Source organism: Anoplolepis gracilipes, chromosome 10, assembly GCF_047496725.1.
Source record: "Anoplolepis gracilipes chromosome 10, ASM4749672v1, whole genome shotgun sequence".
NCBI classification, from domain to species: domain Eukaryota; kingdom Metazoa; phylum Arthropoda; class Insecta; order Hymenoptera; family Formicidae; genus Anoplolepis; species Anoplolepis gracilipes.
The window spans coordinates 1,812,256-1,834,296 of NC_132979.1; the positions used below are offsets into that span (position 1 = coordinate 1,812,256).

The following is a 22,041-nucleotide window of genomic DNA, read 5'->3' on the forward strand; positions in this document are numbered from 1 at the left end:
AATTGACTTTACGAATTGCGTTCTAGCGTGCACTCATATCAACATATATAGTACCAACTTGTAGTGTCATCAGTATACATAAGTAGGTATAATTAAAAAAAATTTATCTAATCAATTAATTCTTCGCATTATAATTTACAAAGTCATGTATTTGATTTTTTGCGTATAAGATAAATTTTGATGATATAATTTCAACAATTTATCTTGACTTGTTTGCTCGCGCATTTCGTTGCGGTAAGGCGTATGCCTTATAATTTGCTCTACTTTGGTTCACGATGGCTAGTATTATTTCTACATAGCAAGTCGGTCAGCTTGATATAGCTGTGGATGTATCAGCTGTACAGTTACCAATTACGTTACCGTTGCACTCAGGTACGTCTGAGATTAGACATGTTTGCTGCTGTCGTTTGAATGCTGCCTCTCTCAAGCTTTGCGTATTGCGTAAAGCGAAAATGATATTTTTAATATTATTATACAAATAATAACATTTTGAAAAATAATAATTTCCAACTAAATTAACTAAATCAAAAGCTCTCGATATTACTAAATAATAAAATTTAAAAAAATTAAACAATGAAGAGCCGACGCGCATGAGGTAATTTCAAACGATAACTCAATTAATTATTGCTAGTCATCTATCGTTAAATCATGTTTTTAATTTTGACGACATTGAAATCTTGAATGAGGAACCGTTTTTGGAAAAAAGATTAATATCTAAGATAATTCGTATAACACGTCAAAAAAATGCCTTAAATCTTCAGAACGATACTGTAAAATTGAACAAATTATGTTTGACAATTATTTACAGCCTTTCGAAGATTTAACATAATATTGTTCTGATACGTGTCTTTTATATATTCGAATCTATTGTTTTGTGGTCTGTGTTTTTTGATATTGAAAGTTTATTCGAATTGCTCGAATTCCATCAGTTATAAGTCGGTTGTTCGTCTTGTCTTTGCCGTTCTCCTCGGTCTGGGTAAGTTGCTTTTGGTTCATTTAATCAATATTTTAAATTTTATTTTTGACAATTTACAAATATTCTTTACTTTTATTAGTGCCTCTCTTCTTACGTCTGGTATCGTTTTGGGAAGCTTCTTACATTAGATATTCGTGGGAATCGGCTGAGACAAGTTACGTTATAAACATCTTGATCAGAAAGTATGTATTGTAATTTTATTATCATGTTCCTGTACTATTATTGTTGTTTCTATTTTATTTTATATGATGTTTTATTTTAAGTCACTGAAAAAGGTTCGAAAGGAGGCCGAAACATATAGAGCATGAATAAATAATTAATTGAATAATCGATTGAAATTACTTTACGCTCTACACCCGTATTGGCTCTTTATCGCCTAATAAGATTAATTTTATTAATAAGATTAATTTATTCAAAATGAATGTTTTTTTATACTCTGTTTCTTTCTCTCTCTTAACAATATCTTCAATTCTAACATTTCATAATCAGATAAAAACATGTGTCTTATCGATAGATAATAGATCGAATAAAGTGACGCTTTTTTTAATCACAATATCAACGTTAACATATCACTGTCAGTCGATAAAGGTTCTGAGGTAATGCTGGTAATCGATACTAATGATTTTATTACATTACATTAACTGGGATTTGTAACACACGACGAGTTGCATTCAATATTGACGCACATTTTTTAATTCTTTTATACAAAATATCCTTTCTACACAGTACGATAGTTGATTGTTTTTTCTATCTGTAAGGAATCCGTTCGTTTCTGTCGCCTACTTTATCTCTAATCTGCTTCGTTAGACTTCGATGCGATAAATTTCAGCCAAATGCGCATAGAATTTTTTTCTTTATTTAAATATAATAGAGTATAAAGACAAGTAATTTTTTTATGACACGAAATAGATCATAAGATTATGTGTATATATTAAAATCACAAAATAGAATCTTATTTATTGGTACTGGTCGCTGAATTAAATATTGGCAATTTTTTAAACAAAAATAATTTTCATGATGTCATTGTTTGAGCACATTACATTTCACCAAGCTATATCATTTTTTTCAACAATTTGCAAACATTTATTTCGCATCCTTTCTGAAAAAAGTTTTTATATTGTGATTTGATTTTGATTTTTTCCGATTGTTTATGTATCACACATATAAGCGATCATTTTGATATCGATAAGGCTTGATTAAAATTAATTTTATAGATATCAGAGTTGGCATAAATTTGTATATTTTATTAAACATATGTTTTTGAATTGTGTGTTATCAAACTTGTTTTGTTAAAGTTTTAAAACAAACTTTTTTGACGAAATACTATTTTTTCTTTTTTAGGAAATATCACTCGAGATAAGTGATTGTCAGCTGTAAAACAATGGATTTCTTTGAAATTCTGTGCGGTATTGTTGTCTTATTTCTCGCTGCTTATTATTATCTTACATCGACTTACGATTTTTGGAAATCGCGTGGCATTCGTGGACCACAGCCGATACCAGGTTTTGGTACTTTTAAAGATGTTATGCTTAGTAAAGAATTCGAAGGTAGTTACTTGATGGAAGTATACAACAAGTATAAAGGTGAATCCATGATTGGAATATTCGTCAGGAGAACGCCTATTCTTATTGTAAAAGATCCAGATATCATCAAGGATATTCTTATCAAAGATTTTTCCAAGTTTGCCTCTAGAGGATTAACCACCAACAGTGAAAGAGTATGTGCAAATATTTTTAATTGTATTACAATATTGAAATTGTATAAATGTGTTTTGATAATTTTCTCACAATACTACATTTTTTTAATAATTAAAATGATTAAGAAAGCATTATAAAATTATTAAAATTATTAAAAAGCATAATATCAATAGTTTTAAAAAGTTTCGAATTTCTTCATTCTAGATATTGTAATCTAAGTAAAATGTGTTTTTAAATTAAAAATTTACTTGATTATAATTATGTTTTTCACTATATTGCAGGCTGCTCCATTATCGCAACATCTTTTTGCTTTAGAACCTAAAAGATGGCGACCATTAAGGACAATACTGTCGCCTGTTTTTACATCCGGTAAACTAAAAGGCATGTTTTCTTTAATATCAGAATGCGCGGATAATTTTGTAGAATGCACGGAAAAACTTGTGAGCAAAAACGAGCCTATAGAATGTCGCGAATTGATGGCAAAATATACGACCGATGTGATCGGTTCTTATGTCTTTGGTATCGAGATGAACGCTTTGTCGGATGAAGACAGCGAATTTCGCAGAATAGGAAGATCATACTTCGCACCAACCTGGAAAAATATTCTACGGACGGGACTAAGACAAACCCTGCCATGGCTGTACGAGATACTCAGTTACTTCCTACCAAAATCGGAAGTCATAACATTTTTAACACGCGTTGTCGTAGAAACTATGAAATATAGAGAAGAAAATAATATCAATAGAAACGATTTCATTGATATACTGTGCAATTTAAAACAAAATCCAGATAAAGTGGGCGATATTAGTAAGTAACGATTGTTTGCTCTCAATAGTTTGCCCTGAATATTTTCTATAATGTAAGAATTTTTTAAACGGAAAATGAATTTTGTAAGTTTATGCAAAATATTATATGAAATATTAAATTACTAATATATTAATTGTTAAATAAGTATACTATTCACAACTTTAATATTCAACGAGAAAAAGAATTATTTGTTAAGAAAAATATTATATTTCAGAATTGACCGACAGCTTGATAGCTTCTCAAGCATTCGTATTTTTCGCTGCCGGATTTGAAACTTCATCGATGACCATGAGTCATGCGCTTTATGAATTGGCATTAAATCAACAAATACAAGACAAATTACGAAAAGAAATTGATGAAGAGTACACTAAACATGGCAGCAATTTAACATATGAGAACGTAAAAAATATGAATTACTTGGACAAAGTTTTCAAAGGTACGTCATTCCAAAAAAAAATTTAATAAAATAAAGACGTTCTGTTAATTTTCAGCGTCATTATAATAATATCAATAGTTTTATTACTATAATTAATTTACATATATGTGCATATTTAAAACTTATATTTTGTAAATAATTCTTCAAATAATTTTTTTTTATTATTCTTTAAATATATACAGAGACTTTACGGAAATATCCACCAGGATCAGCTCTTCGGAGACAATCAATGACAAGTTATACTTTCGATGGTACCAAACTTAATATACCAGAAGGCCAAAAGGTATGGATTCCGATGTTTGCAATTCATCGAGATCCGGATATTTATCCAAACCCAGATGTTTTTGATCCAGAAAGATTTAGTGACGAGGCAGTAAAAACTAGACACGCGATGCATTTTCTACCTTTTGGTGATGGACCTAGGAATTGCATCGGTAAAGTGAAATATGCGTAGATTTTAAATATTTCCTTCAAGTTCTGTTTGTACACAAATTTGTTTTAATCGAAAAACTTTTTTTGTAATAATTATTTGTTTTATTTTCAGGTGCCCGCTTCGCTGTTTACCAGACAAAGATTGGTCTTATGAAGATATTACGAAACTATAAAGTTGAAACTTGCGAAAAAACGACAATACCTTACGTAATTAATCCTAAAGCGCGCTTATTAACACCAAAAGATGGAATACATTTAAGAATAATTAAAATTAAACTTTGACACTTTTCTCAAGAAAGTAAAAAAGTTATATATAATATCTATAATATGTATGAATTAGAATAATAATAGGCATTACTGTACCGATCGCATTAATACTTATTTTATTAAATATTGTTGTAATATTTCATGACAATATGAATTAATTACTTTTTAATTTACATATTGTTACATGCAAGACTTTTATATAACGTAAACACCTTATATTATCTGTATGTGTCTGATATATATAATCTATTATATATATGTTAAGTTTTAATTTTAAAAACACATGTTACAAATTAAAAATAAAATATGTAAAGTATATACATATATAATATATTGGCAAATCATGATGTCAATAATTTTTAAATAAAAAATATATTTTTTGTTACAATAAAAATATGAATATATATTTTGTATAAATATTTGTTAGACTTTCTGGAGATGACGACCGTACGGGAGAGAAGAGATGGCCAACGAAAAAATTCTAGGGTATTATACATCACATGACGATATCTTTTTATGTTTTTATTATCAGAACTCCAATAAAGTTATTTTGTTAATTATCAAGAGATGAAATTAAAGCTTATGTTTAAATCAATTTTGAGGTTTTAATCATAAAGATTTTCAGTTGATACTCGAGATTTTTAAATCTCAATAATAGATCAATAATAGACGAGTTCTTACTAGGCTTTGATCGGTAGGAATAACTAAGTGAAGTATGCCTAAGTGAATATCGATGGAATAGTATCACGCTTAGAGCTCTATAAAAAGTCTAACGATAAGTTTTAATACATAAAGTAACTAGTAAATTAGTTATTTGTCATTTAAAAATGTAACTAAGTTGCAGTTATAGATGGAGAAAGAGGAACAAGTTAAGTTATAATTACCTGAAAAAATAAATGTAACTATAAATTTATTACGAATAACGAGTTATTTGCTCTGCAAAAAATAATTTATGTTAAATTATGTTAAATTATGTTTAACATGTTTAAATTAGATATTGAGTATTTCTATTGATCTACTGTCTAGTATGCGCTTATCTAACTAATCGTATATAAATATATTAATAGTAGAACATAGATCTGACAAGTCTGCTTTTATAACATATATAGTTTAAACATGACAATTGTTTCTTTAAATATAATTTCACAACATTTCTCACAGACATGTGGCTGCTAATACATTTTATAAACTTCATATATTTTTAACAAACTCTTTTCTTTCTCTTTGTTAACGGTTTCGTACAAATATATATACTTTTATACTTTAATCTTTAAATCACTATTTATTACTAAGCGTTACAACACAAACAACACAATATAAACCGTTATTTAACTGAAAATTTAAATAACTCTTTGTATATCAGCATGCAATAAAAGGTAACAGCACTGCTTCGATAATTTGCATTATTAATAGAAATGCAAAAAAATATTTGCAACTTTTCTTGTTCCTTTCTTCTAGTATAAATATTATTTATTTTTTAGCGTAAAAAAGGTTAAGTATTCTAGATTCTGTAATATTTGAGATTTAAATTGATATAGACAAAAACACAAATATATTTGGGACATATATAATATATACATATTTCTTTAATTGTATACAGGGTGTCCCAGAAATCGCAGACACAGAATGCACAGCGTGATTGTCCGTACTACAAGAAGCAATTTTTTCCTCAGCGAAAATATCGAGAAAAGTTATCATCTTTTGCTAATTTTCAAATTTTGCTATTATATATCTCTGTAACTAAGACTTAAATAAAAATTTTAGTAAAATAAACTCCATCTAAAATTTATTGAAGAATATAATTTTATCAATCATTTAATTCTACAAAGTTTGGTTTGTGAAAAACCTGTCTTTTTCAATTGCTTATAACTGGAAAATTATTGATGCCTCGACATTTTTGCTGAGGAAAAAGTTGCTTTTTTTTTGGCACGAATAATCACGCTGTGCATTCCGTGTCCGCGAATTCTGAGACACTTTAAACATTCAATTATAATTCAGGTATTAAGTAATGCACAATAATGTTTACATTTACAAATAATCAAATTAATTTGATGCTAAAATTATTAGTTTTAAAAAGATTTAAAAATACTGCTAATACTCATTGTCAATAGAAAAATTTAATTATGTAATAAACAAATAATTAAGCTGCATTTTTAAAAATATTAAAGTAATTTTATCAAAATATCAATATATTATCAATGTATTACTATATTAGTTATATAGTTATACATTGATAATATATTGATATTTAATAAAATTCATCTTGATCTGAAAATATGTATTGTCAATGCAAAGAAAAATTAACAGAGCAAACTATTTAATTCAGAGATTCAATACATTACATACCTTTTGGACATATGTCAAAATATTGCATCACTACTATTTAATTAACTGTAAATTAAGTATAAATATAAAATGTACAGTTTCGTAAAATCATTCTTTAATAATTTAATAATTCTAAGAATAATTTTTTGCAAATAAATAAAATTCTTCAAAGCAAACTAGACTTAAAGAAAAAATATGAAATAAATGTTCATTAAAAAACAACTCTTTACGTATATAACTGTTACAAAATTTGTTAATTGGAGAAAAATTAATGTCCTCTAAAATAAGGTGTAGTGAACAGTAAGCAAACAGTAAGTTGTAATATCTATATATGCATGTGATAAAGAGTAAAATATAATACTTGGTAAGTGTGTCTGAAACTGTAAACAAAATGATCAGCAGAATTTTAAACTGACAAATTCAAATAATGAATATAATTTACATGAATATTATGCTTTATTACATTCCTTAAAAAATCATTTTTATTAAAATTTATTTTTAAAAGAGCTATTTTTTATAGTTATTATTATTTCGTATTTTTATAAAAAAAAAGTTATCCGTAATTTAGTTAAAAACATGTAAAAATTTAATTATTACTTCAACATATCTGACATAATGTATAATATTTAATATTCCATTAAACAATCTTATAGAATCCGATAGTTAATAAATATAATTACCGAAAAACGATTGACAATTATCTTATGAATTAACTTTGCGAACTGTGTTGCAGCATGCATATACATATCAACATATAGTACTCATATGTAGTGTTATCAGTATACATCTTATATTAAGTATAATTTGAACAGGTTATCTAATCAATTAATTCTGTACACTATTATGATTTATGAAATCATTTATTCGACATTTTGCACTTGAGATAAATCTTTTAATGATATAGTTTTATCAATGCATTGTAATTTATTTGCTCGCGCATTTCCTTATTGCGATAGCGCGAATGCTTTATAATTTGATCCAACTTGGTGCACGACGGCCAATATTATTTCCAGTCACATCGTTGTAAGTTGGTCGGTTTAGGTTTGTTGTGGATTTATGGATATATCAGCTGCTTCAATTTCATTTACATCACCGTAGCCCTCAAGTACGTCGTAATATACAAGTTGTTGTTTTATTTAGATGTTGCCTTTCTCAAATTTTGCGAATCGCGTAAAACGAAATTATAATATTTCAACTGTTATTATAAGAATATAATAACACATATTTTGAAATATAGTTTCAAAATAAATGTTTCCGTATTTTCTGTCTTTCTCTCTTTCTCTCTCGAGAATATTCTTAATTCTCGTATTTCATAATCAGATTTTACCGCAAAAATCGTCAATCACTTGCAGATAAAAACATGTGACTTATCAATAGTAAATAAATCGAAAAAACTTATTCAATTTTTTCTATCACAAATACACAAACGATAACATGTCCCTGACATTCAATAAATAAAACTTGATTAAAATTAACTAATTTCATCAATATCAAAGTTGGTATAAATTTGTATTACTTTAACTATGTATTTGATTTTATCAAACTTGTTTTATTAAATTTTTAACTTTTTAAAACAAGCTTTTCTTGACGAAATATTATTTCTCTTTTTTAGGAAACATCACTCGAAATAAGTGATTGTCGGCTGTAAAACAATGGAATCTATTGAAATATTGTGCGGGATTGCTACCGTACTTTTCGCTGTTTATTATTATCTTACATCGACCTACGATTTTTGGAAGTCACGTGGCATTCCTGGACCACAACCGATACCAGGTTTTGGCAATATTAAAGATATTATGCTTAATAAGAAATTCATAGGTGATTATTTGAAGGAAGTATACAACAAATACAAAAATGAATCCATGATTGGAATATTCGCCAGCAGAACGCCCATTCTTATTGTAAAAAGTCCAGAATTAATTAAAGATGTTCTTATTAAAGATTTTTCCAAGTTTGCCAACAGAGGAATTGCCTTCAGTGAAAAAGTATGTGCATATATTTATAATTGTATTATAATATTGGAATTATATAAATGTATTTCGATAACTTTGTTACATTACTGTATTTTTTCAATAATTAAAATTTTTAAAAAGCATGATATTTGTTTTAAAAAGTTTCGAATTTCTTTACTTCAGTTTTTGTAATCTAAGTAAAATATGTTTTTGAATTGAAATATTTACTCGATTATAATTATATTTTTTATTGTATTGCAGACTGATCCATTGTCGCAACATCTTTTCAATTTGGAATCTAAGAGATGGCGACCATTAAGAACGAATCTATCGCCAGCTTTTACATCCGGTAAACTAAAAGACATGTTCTCTTCAATATCAAAATGCGCCGATAATCTTGTACAATATACGGAAAAATTAGTAAGCAAAAACGAGCCTATAGAATGTTGCGAATTGACGGCAAAATATACGACCGATGTAATCGGTACTTGTGCCTTTGGTATCGAGATGAACGCTTTGTTGGACGAAGACAGCGAATTTCGTAGAATGGGCAGATCAGTCTTGGCACCAAATTGGAAAAATAATATACGGTTTAATGTAAGACGATACCTGCCATGGCTGCACGGGATAGTCCATTACATTCTACCAAGATCGCAGGTCATCACATTTTTCACACGCGTCGTCGTAGAAACCATGGACTACAGAGACCTGAATAATGTCAATAGAAATGATTTTATTGATATGCTGCGCGAATTAAAACGAAATCCAGATAAACTGGGCGATATTAGTAAGTAACAATTGTTTGTTCTCAGTAGTTTGCTCTGAATATTTTGTATAATGTAAGAAGCTTTTAAACGAAAAATTAATTTTATAAATTTGTGCAAAATATTATATGAAATATTAGATTACTAATATATATTAATTGTTTAATAGGTATACTATTCACAACTTTAATATTCAACGAGAAATAGAATTATTTGTTAAAAAAAAAATTATATTTCAGAATTGACCGAAAGCTTGATAGCTTCTCAAGCATTCGTATTTTTCCTTGCCGGTTTTGAAACTTCATCGATGACCATGAGCCATGCGCTTTATGAATTGGCATTAAATCAACAGATACAAAACAAGCTACGAAAGGAAATTAATGAAGAGTACATTAAGCATGGTAGCAATTTAACATACGAGAACGTAAAAAATATGAATTACTTGGACAAAGTTTTCAAAGGTACGTCATTCGAAGAAAAATTTACTAAAATAAATTTGTGTTATTTATTTTCAGACTTGTTATAATATCAATTGTTTCACTACTAATTAATTTTTGATACATATATGTGCATTTGCAAATTAATACTTATGCAGGGTGTCCCAGACTTACCGCATCACCTGTCAATGATGGATTTTTAAGGCGATTTGGAGACGAAAATCCTAATATTAAATCCCGAGGCTATAATAATTTTCAAATAGTAAAAGTTTAAATTTGACCAATTAGTTTGACAAAACTTCACGCACTTAGGCACGTCGCATATTGAAAGTGCTTTCACACTAAATTTAATTATCGACATTGAAATAATATTGATAAATTATGTATTTAATTTTTTTTAACTCTTATCATTTGAAAACTATTATATATATCCTTGTCATTTTGGTATTAGGATTTTTCGTCTCCAAATGGCCCCAGAAATCCACTATTAAATCCACTAAGGTAATACGGTAAGTCTGGGATATCCTGTATAATCACTTATATTTTACAAATAATGTTTTAAGTATTTCATTCCTATATTGCTTTAATAATATAGAGACTTTACGGAAATATCCACCAGGATCAGTTCTTAGGAGACAATCAATGACAAGTTATACTTTCGATGGTACCAAACTTAATATACCGGAAGGCCAAAAGATATGGATTCCAGTGTTTGCAATTCATCGAGATCCGGAAATTTATCCAAAGCCAGATGTTTTTGATCCAGAAAGATTTAGTGACGAAACTGTAAGAACTAGGCATGCGATGCATTATTTACCTTTTGGTGATGGACCCAGAAATTGCATCGGTAAAGTGAAATATGCGTAAATTTTTAATATATTTCTTTCAAGTTCCATTTGTTTTGTTTGTACACAAAAATTTGTTTTAATCGAAAAACGGAATTAATCGAGAAACGGATTTTTTCTAATAATTATTTGTTTTATTTTTAGGAGCCCGCTTCGCTATTTTCCAGACAAAGATTGGTCTTATAAAAATATTACGAAACTATAAAGTTGAAACTTGCGAAAAAACGCTAATACCTTACGTAATTAATCCTAAAGCGCTTATGTTAGCACCAAAAGGTGGAATACATTTAAAAATAATTAATCGAACTTAGTTTAAACTTAAATACTTTTTTTTAAAAGTGAAGATTAAAAAGGTTAACAAAAATCTAGAAATTAAAATAATAATAAGCATCATTGTACCGATTGCATAAATATTCATTTTAATATATATATTGTTGTAATATCCTATGACGATACTAATTAATTAATTTTTCATTTACATATTGTTAGAGTAAGGTAGCCTAATATGAGGGGAGTTCGTAATACGAGATCACCAATAATTTTATAAACGCGACCACTTTTCTTTATAAATGTTACTATCTCATGTTGATAATAAATAACTGTGAAATCGTATGTAATGACAGCAACGTAACGCACGTGTATGGACGACGATTTTGTTAATAAAGCTATAGAAAATTCTTGAATGTGCTACTTAAAAAAGATGTAAAAACTTAATTAAATAGCAATAGTTTGATATTCGTTTTTATCATGTTAGTAACGTAAAATACAGCAATTATATCTTATTGTTTGATCATTACTTTGAATATCTTACACACATCTTGCACAGCTTTATCATATACATATATGATTTATATAGTTTCTAATATGAGATACTTCATATTAGAACTTTTCTCCCACAAGTAAAAGAATAAATTATCAAACATGTAAATTTCTATTTTTTCTATTTTTTTTTGTTGGCTTTTTTATTTTGAAATATTTAAAATGTTACATTTATGTAATAATAATTAATAAAACGGTTTTTAAATAAAAGTGTGCCTTTTTGCATTTAATTTTCTACTATAAGATCGTTTCATATTAGGAAACCTTACTATCCTATATTAACACACCTTTTTTCAAAACAAACAAATTTTCCAAGTCCGAGAAAAATCATTGTATAAAATAAAATCCACATTTGAGCCATTAATGCTTTTTAGTGGTAATACTTGAATGAATTAACAATAAAACGACATAAAGTTTTTGAGTTAAAAGTTACAATTAAAGAAAATATAAGCTCTTAAAATAAGTATTTCATAATTGGCAACTTTACCTTATATGCAAAATATTTATATAACGTAAATACCTTGTATTATTTGTATGTTTCTGTAATATATAATCTATTGTTTAAATTTTAATCATAGAAAAACATATATATTACAAATTAAAAATAAAGTCTGTATATAAACTATTGGCAAATTATGATGTCAAATATTATTATATGAAAGATTTTTATTTTTTGTTATAATAAAAATAATAAAATAGTTTGTATAAATATTTGTTAGGCTTTCCGGAACATTTTATGTTTTTTATTAGAAGTTTAAGTTGTTTTGTTAATTATAAGAAGAAAAAAATTAAAGTTTCTGTTTAAATCAATTTTGTAGTTTCAATCATACAGATTTTCAGTCTGCAGTATTAAAAAAAAACTATGATCGTCACTCCTGGATCGAAAATAAGGAAGAGTGAATGTAAAATACTGTCAAACATTTTATTCGAGATTTTCAATTCAGAATGGATCGGCGAGTTCTTTATTAGATTTCGATCGATAGGAATAACTGCATGTCTAACTGAATATCGATAAAATCACGCTTAGAGCTCTACTAGAAATAAGTTTGAAATATACATATAAAGTAGTAACTACTAAATTAGTTATTTGTCACCAAAAAACATAACTAAGTTTAAATTACATTTATAGATGGAAAAAAAGAACAGAATTAATTTATAGATCCCGGAAAAAATATATGTAACTAAAAATTTGTTACAAATAATGAGTTCCTTTCTTTGCAAAAAAAAGTTAAATTATGTTTAACACGTTTGAATTAGATATATTGCGTATTTCTACTAATCTACTGTCTTGTATGCGTTTATCTAACTAAAAGCGTACATGAAAATCTTTTTTTAACATTATTTCACAACAATACTCACAGCCATGCGGCTGCTCATATATTTTATGAACTTTGTATATTTGTTTTTAACGTTTAAACATTGTAATGCAATATAAAACTGTATTTAACTACAAATTTAGGTAACTATTTATATGTCAGCATGCGATAAAAAATGACAGTATTGCAGCTTCGATCGCAGTAGATGCAAAAAAGTATCTGCAATTTTTCTTGTTCCTCTCTCCTAGTATAAATATTATTTATACTTTTGCGGAAATAAAGTTAAGAATTTTAGATTCTGTAATATTTGAGATTTAAATTGATATAGACAAAAACACAAATATATTTAAAACATAAGTATATTTTTTTAACTGTATATATTCTATTATATTCAATTTTAATTGTATATATAATTAAATAATGTACAATAATGTTTACATTTACAAATAAACAAATTAATTTGATGCTCATTAAAATTATTAGTTTTAAAGAGATTTAAAAATGTTGCTAAAATACTCATTGTCAATAGAAAATATTCAATTAATTAAAAAACAAATAATTAAGCTGCACTTTTTAAAATATTAGAGTAACTTTATCAAAATATCAATATTTTATCAATATATTATTACATTAGTTCATAAAATACATCGCGATTTGAAAATATGTATTGCTAATCTAAAGAGGAACCTACAGAGAAAACTATTTAATCTAAAAATTCAATACATTACATACCTTTTAGATACATATTACAGTACTATTTATAGTTAATATTTAATTAATTGTAAATTAATTGTAAAATATAAAATGTACAGTTTCATAACATTATTTTTTAATTATTTAATAATTTAAAGAATATTTTATTATACAAATAAACAAAATTTTTTAAAGCAAACTGGACTTAATTAAAAAATATAAAATAAATGTTTATTAAAAAACAACTTTTTATTCGTATAACTGTTTCAAAATTTGTTAATCCAAGAAAAGTTAATATTCTTTAATATAAAGTATATATAGTGAACAGTAAGTAAATAGTAAGTTATAATATATATGAATATAATAAAGTATAAAATATAATACTAGGTAAATCTCTGAAATGCAAACAAAATGACCAGTAGAATTCTAGATTGACAAATTCAAATAATGGGTATAATGTAATTTGCATGAATATTGTGCTTTATTACATCCCTAAAAAATTATTTTTAATAAAATTTATCTTCAAAGTGCTGTCTTCTTAGAGTTATTATTTTTTCTTAATTAGACAAAAAGGTTATTCATAATTTAGCTAAAAACATGTAAATATTTAATTATTAGTTCAACATATCTCACAAAATGTATATAATATTTTATATTCCGTTAAACAATCTTACAGAATCCGAAAGTTAATAAATATAATTACCGAAAAACGATTGACAATTATCTTATAAACTGACTTTACGAATTGCGTTGAAGCGTGCATACGTATCAACATATATATAGTAGCTACATGTAGTGTCATCAATATACATATATAGATATAATTAAGAAAGGTTATCTAATCAATTAATTCTTTGCAGTATTATGATTTGCAAAGTTATGTATTCAACATTTTGCGCTTGAAATGAATCTTGTTAATATATATGCAGTTATGTAGTTTGCAATTCATGGTGACTCACTTGCTTGCTCGTGCATTTCTTTGCGGTGGCGCAAGTGCTTTATAATTTGATCCAACTTGATCCACGACAGCCAGTATTATTTCCATAGAGATATTATATATACAGGAGGCAAGGCAGCCGATGGCGCAATAGAGAAATAGAGAAAAAACGCTGCAAGTGGACCCCCTTTTATTTTTGTCTAATCGCGCGATTAGGGGGTCCACTTGCAGCGTTCTCTTTCTATTTCTAGTTCTATTTCTCTATCGCATACACTTACGGGCAAGCATAGGACTTGCCTCCTCTATATAAAATATCTCTATGATTATTTCCAATCACATCGTTACAAGTTGTTCGGCATGAGATAGCTGTGCAGTTACCAACTACGTTATCATCGCACTCAAGTACGTAATATTATACAAGTACGTTATTGTTTTATGCGAATGTTACCTCTTTCAAACTTTGCAAATCACGTAAAGCGAAATTAATATTTTGACTATTATTATACGAATAATAATATTTTAAAAATAATTTCAAGAAGAATGTTTCTGTATACTCTGTCCTTCTCTCTCGAGAGAGAAAGAGAGAGAAAATCCTCCCTTTTCGTATTTCATGATCAGATTCCTCCGGAAATCGCCAATCACTTGCAAATAAAAATATGTGACCTATCGATAAATAATTTATCAAAAAAAGTGATGCAATTTTTTTGTCATAAATACATACACGATAACATGTCACTGTCAATCGATAAACAGCAATATCATTTTATGCGTTTTATAGTTCTGAAGTATTGCTGGTGAATGGTACTACTGATATTATTATGTCGCGTTTAATTCGGATTTGTAATACACGACGAATTTAATTCTTAAAGTACATTCAATATTGAAATACATTACTTAATTCCTTTATACAAAGCATTCTTTATACAGACTAACATAGTTGACTGTCTTGTCTATGTGTGATGTATCCGTTCACTTCAGTCACCTACTTTACCCCTACTTTGCGCCTAGATCTACAGTTTTGCAGCACTCTTTCATTTTTATGATATAGTATGTTAAGATGAAAGAATGAATTCTCGTTCGTTTGATTTCAACGTGATAAGTTTCAATTAAATGTGCATAGAATTTTTTTCTTTATTTAAATATAATGGAGTAAAAGACAAGTAATTTTTTTATGGCACGAGAGAAATCGTAAGATTACGTGCATTTATTAAAATCACAAAATAAAATTTATTTATTGGTGCTCATCGCTATATATTACATTGGCAATTTTTAAAAGAAAGATAACTTTTATAATGCAGTAGTTTTAACGCGCTACATTTCACAAAAATAAATCATTTTTTTCTCAACAATTTGCACAAGTATTTGTTTCACATTTTTTCCAAAAGGAAGTTTTTATATTGTAACCTGTACTTTGATTTGTTGGAAAATGCATTTAAAATTAGCTAATTTTATCAATATCAACACATTTGGTATAAATTTATATTCCGATAAATATGTATTTGAGTTTTCATACTTGTTTTATTGAATTTTTAAACCAAGTTTTATTGACAAAGTATCATTTTTCCTTTTTAGAAAACATCACGCGAGATAAGTGATCATCAGTTGTAAAACAATGGAATCTTTCGAAAAACTGTGCGGGATTGCTGTCCTACTTCTCGTTATTTATTATTATTTTATATCGACTTATGATTTTTGGAAATCGCGTGACATTCGTGGACCACAACCGATACTAGGTTTCGGTAATTTTAAAGATGTTATGCTTAATAAAAAATTCATAGGTGATTACTTGAGGGAAGTATACAACAAGTACAAAGACGATTCTATGATTGGAATATTCACCAGCAGAACGCCCATTCTTATTATAAAAAGTCCAGAATTAATTAAAGATATTCTTATTAAAGATTTTTCCAAGTTTGCCAACAGAGGAGTTGCCTTCAGTGAAAAAGTATGTGCAAATATTTGTAATTATATTATAATATTCGAATTATAAAAATGTGTTTCGATAACTTTGGTACATTACTATATTTTTCCAATAATTAATATTATTAAAAATCATGAATTTAAACACTTTCGAATTTCTTCACTCCAGTTGTTGTAATCCAAACAAAATGTGTGCTTAAATTGAAAAATCTATTCAATTATAATTACATATTGCAGGATTCATTGTCACAACATCTTTTCGCTTTGGAATCTAAAAGATGGCGACCATTAAGAACAAATCTATCGCCAGTTTTTACATCCGGTAAACTAAAAGACATGTTCTCTTTAATATTAGAATGCGCCGATAATCTTGTACAATACACGGAAAAATTAGTGAGCAAAAACGGGCCTATCGAATGTTGCGAATTGATGGCAAAATATACGACCGATGTAATCGGTACTTGTGCTTTTGGCATCGAGATGAACGCTTTGACGGACGAAGACAGCGAATTTCGTAGAATGGGCAGATCAGTCTTGGCACCAAATTGGAAAAATAATATACGGTTTAAAGTAAGACAATATCTACCATGGCTGGACGGGATAGTTTATTACATTCTACCAAGATCGCAGGTCATCACATTTTTCACACGCGTCGTCGTAGAAACCATGGACTACAGAGACCTGAATAATGTCAATAGAAATGATTTTATTGATATGCTGCGCGAATTAAAACGAAATCCAGATAAACTGGGCGATATTAGTAAGTAACAATTGTTTGTTCTCAGTAGTTAGCTCTGAATATTTTGTATAATGTAAGAAGTTTTTAAACAAAAAATAAATTTTATAAATTTGTGCAAAATATTATATGAAATATTAGATTACTAATATATATTAATTGTTTAATAGGTATACTATTCACAACTTTAATATTCAACGAGAAAAGGAATTATTTGTTAAAAAAAAAATTATATTTCAGAATTGACCGAAAGCTTGTTAGCTTCTCAAGCATTCGTATTTTTCCTTGCCGGTTTTGAAACTTCATCGACGACCATGAGCCATGCGCTTTATGAATTAGCATTAAATCAACAGATACAAGATAAACTACGAGAGGAAATTGATGAAGAGTACACTAAACATGGTAGTAATTTAGTATATGAGAACGTAAAAAATATGAATTACTTGGACAAAGTTTTCAAAGGTACGTCATTTGAAGAAAAAAATTAATAAAATAAAGATAAATTGTTGATTTTCAGTTTCATTATGATATTAATAGTTCCATTAGTAATTAATTTTAAATACACATATATGCATTTTTTTCAAGCTTATATTCCACAAATAATTCGTAAAGTAATTTGTCCTTACATTTTTCTTAATATATATGTAGAGACTTTACGGAAATATCCGCCAGTGGGATTTCTTATGAGACAATCAACGACAAGTTATACTTTCGATGGTACCAAGCTTAATATACCGGAAGGCCAAAAGGTATGGATTCCAGTGCTTGCAATTCATCGAGATCCAGACATTTATCCAAAGCCAGATGTTTTCGATCCAGAAAGATTTAGTGACGAAACTTTAAAAACTAGGCACGCGATGCATTATTTACCTTTTGGTGATGGACCCAGGAATTGCATTGGTAAAGTGAAATATGCGTAAATTTTAAATACATTTCTTTCAAGTTTTGTTTGTTTTGTTTTTACATAAAAATTTGTTTTAATCGAAAAACTTTTTTTGCAATAATTACTTGTTTTATTTTTAGGTGCCCGTTTCGCTATTTTCCAGACAAAGATTGGTCTTATAAAGATATTACGAAACTATAAAGTTGAAACTTGCGAAAAAACGCTAATACCTTACGTAATTAATCCTAAAGCGCTTATGTTAGCACCAAAAGGTGGAATACATTTAAAAATAATTAATCGAACTTAGTTTAAACTTAAACACTTTTTTTTAAAAGTGAAGATTAAAAAGGTTAACAAAAATCTAGAAATTAAAATAATAATAAGCATCACTGTACCGATTGCATAAATATTTATTTTAATATATATATTGTTGTAATATTCTATGACGATACTAATTAATTAATTTTTCATTTACATATTGTTAGAGTAAGGTAGCCTAATATGAAGGGAGTTCGTAATATGAAATCACCAATAATTTTATAAACGCGACCATTTTTCTTTATAAATGTTACTATCTCATGTTGATAATAAAGAACTGTGAAATCGTATGTAATGACAGCAACGTAACGCACGTGTATAGACTAGTGTATGACGATTTTGTTAATAACGCTATAGAAAATTCTTGAATGTGCTACTTAAAAAAGATATAAACAACTTAATTAAATAGCAATAGTTTGATATTCATTTTTATCATGTTATTAACGTAAAATACAGCAATTATATTTTATTGTTTGATCATTACTTTAAATATCTTACACACTTCTTGCACAGCTTTATCATATACATATATGATTTATACATATAGTTTCTAATATGAGATACTTCATATTAAAACTTTTCTCCCACAAGTAAGAGAATAAATTATCAAACATGTAAATTTCTATTTTTTCAATTTTTTATGTTGGCTCTTTTATTTTGAAATATTTAAAATGTTACATTTATGTAATAATAATTAATAAAACGGTTTTTAATTGAAAGTGTGCCTTTTTGCATTTAATTTTCTACTATAAGATCGTTTCATATTAGGAAACCTTACTATCCCATATTAAGACACCTTTTTTCAAAACAAACAAATTTTCCAAGTCCGAGAAAAATCATTGTATAAAATAAAATCCACATTTGAGCCATTAATGCTTTTTAGTGGTAATACTTGAATGTATTAACAATAAAACGACATAAAGTTTTTGAGTTAAAAGTTACAATTAAAGAAAATATAAGCTCTTAAAAAAAGTATCTCATAATTGGCAACTTTACCTTATATGCAAAATATTTATATAACGTAATATAAATACCTTGTATTATTTGTATGTTTCTGTAATATATAATCTATTGTTTAAATTTTAATCATAGAAAAACATATATATTACAAATTAAAAATAAAGTCTGTATATAAACTATTGGCAAATTATGATGTCAAATATTATTATATCAAAGATATATTTTTTGTTATAATTAAAAAAAGTAAAAAAATAGTTTGTATAAAAAAATATTTGTTAGGCTTTCCGGAGCATTTTATGTTTTTTATTAGAAGTCTAAGTTGTTTTGTTAATTATAAAAAGAAAAAAATTAAAGTTTCTGTTTAAATCAATTTTGTAGTTTTAATCATACAGATTTTCAGTCTGCAGTATTAAAAAAAAACTATGATCGCCACTCCTGGATCGAAAATAAGGAATTTTCCGGAAGAGTCAATGTGAAGTATTACCAAATATTTTACTCGAGATTTTTAATTCTCAATGGATCGGCGAGTTCTTTATTAGACTTCGATCGATAGGAATAACTGTATGCCTAAGTGAATATCGATAAAATCACGCTTAGAGCTTTACTAGAAATAAGTTTGAAATATACATATAAAGTAATAACTTTAAATTATTTATTTGTCACCAAAAAACATAACTAAGTTTAAGTTACATTTATAGATGGAGAAAAGAACATAATTAATTTATAGATTCCGGAAAAAATGAATGTAATTAAAAATTAGTTACAAATGAGTTACTTTTTCTGCAAAAAAAAAAGTTAAATTATGTTTAACACGTTTGAATTAGATATATTGCGTATTTCTACTAATCTACTGTCTTGTATGGGTTTATCTAACTAAAAGCGTACATGAAAATCTTTTTTTAACATTATTTCACAACAATACTCAGCCATACAGCTGCTTATATATTTTATGAACCTTATACAGGGCGTCCGATAGTTTGCGCAAAACTTTTTAAGGGAAGGTAGAGAGTGTTATTCTGAACAGAAAAGTCCTGTATCATTTTGCGATTTGCGCAGTAATTATTAAACTATTAATTAAAAATGCTCAGCGTACGAATATTATATATATATATATATATATATATAATATCGTTCGCTGAGTGTTTTTAATTAATAGTTTAATAATTACTGCGCAAATCGCAAAATGATACAAGACTTTTCTGTTCAGAATAATACTCTCTACCTTCCCTTAAAGGGTGTTGCGCGAGCTATCGGACACCTTGTATATTTGTTTTTAACGTACACTTCTCTTTCTTTTTGTTGCGGTTTTGCACAAATATATACTTTTATACTTTAATCTTTAAATCACTATTTATTACTAAACGTTACAACGCAATATAAAACGTTATTTTACTAAAAGTCTAGGTAACTATTTATATGTCAGCATGCGATAAAAGATGACAGTATTGCAGCTTTGATCGCAGTAGATGCAAAAAAATATCTGCAATATTTCTTGTTCCTCTCTCCTAGTATGAATATTATTTATATTTTAGCGAAAATAAAGTTATATATTTTAGATTCTGTAATATTTGAAATTTAAATTGATATAGACAAAAACACAAATATATTTGGGACATATTTTTTTAATTGTATATATTCTATTATATTCAATTTTAATTATATGTATAATTAAGTAATGTACAATAATGTTTACATTTACAAATAAACAAAATAATTTGATGCTTATTAAAATTATTAGTTTTAAAGAAATTAAAAAATGTTGCTAAAATACTCATTGTCAATAGAAAATATTCAATTAATTAAAAAACAAATAATTAAGTTGTACTTTTTAAAATATTAAAGTAACTTTATTAAAATATCAATATTTTATCAATGTATTATTACATTACTTCATAAAATACATCGCGATTTGAAAATATGTATTGCTAATCTAAAGAAAAACCTAAAGGGAAAACTATTTAATCTAAAAATCCAGTACATTATATACCTTTTAAATACATATTGCAGTACTATTTATAGTTAATATTTAATTATTTGTAAATTAATTGTATAATATAAAATGTACAGTTTTATAACATTATATTTCAATAATTTAATAATTTTAGGAATATTTTTTTATGCAAATAAACAAAATTCCTCAAAGCAAACTAGTCTTAATCAAACAATATAAAATAAATGTTTATTAAAAAACAAATCTTTATGTATATATCTGTTTCAAAGTTTGTTAATTCAAGAAAAGATAATATTCTTTAATATAAGATATAGTGAACAGTAAGCAAACAGTAAGTTGTAATATATATACATGCGATAAAGATTAAAATATAATACAATAAGTCTGAAATGCAAACAAAATGATTAGCAGAATTTTAAATTGACAAATTCAAATAATGAGTATAATGTAATCTAAATATCATGCTTTATTACATTCCTAAAAAATTATTTTTATTAAAATTTACTTTCAAAATGCTGTTTTCTTAGAGTTATTATTTTTTCTTCTTATCTGTACAAACAACTTATCTGT

General features: G+C 26.9%; 3 protein-coding genes across 6 annotated transcripts; all 3 read left to right on the forward strand.

Moving 5' to 3' along the window:
* Positions 1-4,829, forward strand: LOC140670179 (cytochrome P450 6A1-like). Of its 2 annotated transcripts, none has more exons than XM_072900745.1 (6): positions 1-82; positions 2,318-2,693; positions 2,955-3,480; positions 3,695-3,916; positions 4,099-4,350; positions 4,461-4,829. In XM_072900745.1, exons 2-6 carry the CDS (start codon positions 2,358-2,360, stop codon positions 4,628-4,630), a joined length of 1,506 nt encoding a protein of 501 aa, XP_072756846.1. In that variant the 5' UTR covers positions 1-82; positions 2,318-2,357; the 3' UTR covers positions 4,631-4,829. The 2 variants fall into 2 exon arrangements, with proteins under 2 accessions (XP_072756846.1, XP_072756845.1); XM_072900744.1 differs by lacking the exon at positions 1-82 and adding an exon at positions 1,056-1,158.
* A 3,063-nt stretch (positions 4,830-7,892) lies between these two features.
* Positions 7,893-11,380, forward strand: LOC140670180 (cytochrome P450 6A1-like). 2 transcript variants are annotated; one of them, XM_072900747.1, is made up of 6 exons: positions 7,893-8,045; positions 8,553-8,925; positions 9,154-9,679; positions 9,896-10,117; positions 10,713-10,940; positions 11,083-11,380. In XM_072900747.1, the coding sequence occupies exons 2-6, from the start codon at positions 8,593-8,595 to the stop codon at positions 11,247-11,249; spliced, it is 1,476 nt and encodes a 491-aa protein (XP_072756848.1). In that variant the 5' UTR covers positions 7,893-8,045; positions 8,553-8,592; the 3' UTR covers positions 11,250-11,380. The 2 variants fall into 2 exon arrangements, with proteins under 2 accessions (XP_072756848.1, XP_072756847.1); XM_072900746.1 differs by having other exon boundaries at positions 7,894-8,045; positions 10,689-10,940.
* Positions 11,381-14,873: 3,493 nt separating this feature from the next.
* Positions 14,874-18,850, forward strand: LOC140670182 (cytochrome P450 6A1-like). Of its 2 annotated transcripts, none has more exons than XM_072900753.1 (6): positions 14,874-15,123; positions 16,276-16,648; positions 16,861-17,383; positions 17,600-17,821; positions 18,008-18,259; positions 18,383-18,850. In XM_072900753.1, the coding sequence occupies exons 2-6, from the start codon at positions 16,316-16,318 to the stop codon at positions 18,547-18,549; spliced, it is 1,497 nt and encodes a 498-aa protein (XP_072756854.1). In that variant the 5' UTR covers positions 14,874-15,123; positions 16,276-16,315; the 3' UTR covers positions 18,550-18,850. The 2 variants fall into 2 exon arrangements, with proteins under 2 accessions (XP_072756854.1, XP_072756853.1); XM_072900752.1 differs by having other exon boundaries at positions 14,876-15,105.
* The last annotated feature ends 3,191 nt before the right edge of the window (positions 18,851-22,041 follow it).

Bases quoted from the DNA above. Each gene is read 5' to 3' on its own strand.
- LOC140670179 (XM_072900745.1), top strand. From the start codon at position 2,358: ATGGATTTCTTTGAAATTCTGTGCGGTATTGTTGTCTTATTTCTCGCT. The intron at 2,694-2,954 runs GTATGTGCAAAT...ACTATATTGCAG, and splicing joins TAACCACCAACAGTGAAAGA to GCTGCTCCATTATCGCAACA. The intron at 3,481-3,694 runs GTAAGTAACGAT...ATTATATTTCAG, and splicing joins AGATAAAGTGGGCGATATTA to AATTGACCGACAGCTTGATA.
- LOC140670180 (XM_072900746.1), top strand. From the start codon at position 8,593: ATGGAATCTATTGAAATATTGTGCGGGATTGCTACCGTACTTTTCGCT. The intron at 9,680-9,895 runs GTAAGTAACAAT...ATTATATTTCAG, and splicing joins AGATAAACTGGGCGATATTA to AATTGACCGAAAGCTTGATA. The intron at 10,941-11,082 runs GTAAAGTGAAAT...TTTTATTTTTAG, and splicing joins TGGACCCAGAAATTGCATCG to GAGCCCGCTTCGCTATTTTC.
- LOC140670182 (XM_072900753.1), top strand. From the start codon at position 16,316: ATGGAATCTTTCGAAAAACTGTGCGGGATTGCTGTCCTACTTCTCGTT. The intron at 16,649-16,860 runs GTATGTGCAAAT...TACATATTGCAG, and splicing joins GAGTTGCCTTCAGTGAAAAA to GATTCATTGTCACAACATCT. The intron at 17,822-18,007 runs GTACGTCATTTG...ATATATATGTAG, and splicing joins CTTGGACAAAGTTTTCAAAG to AGACTTTACGGAAATATCCG.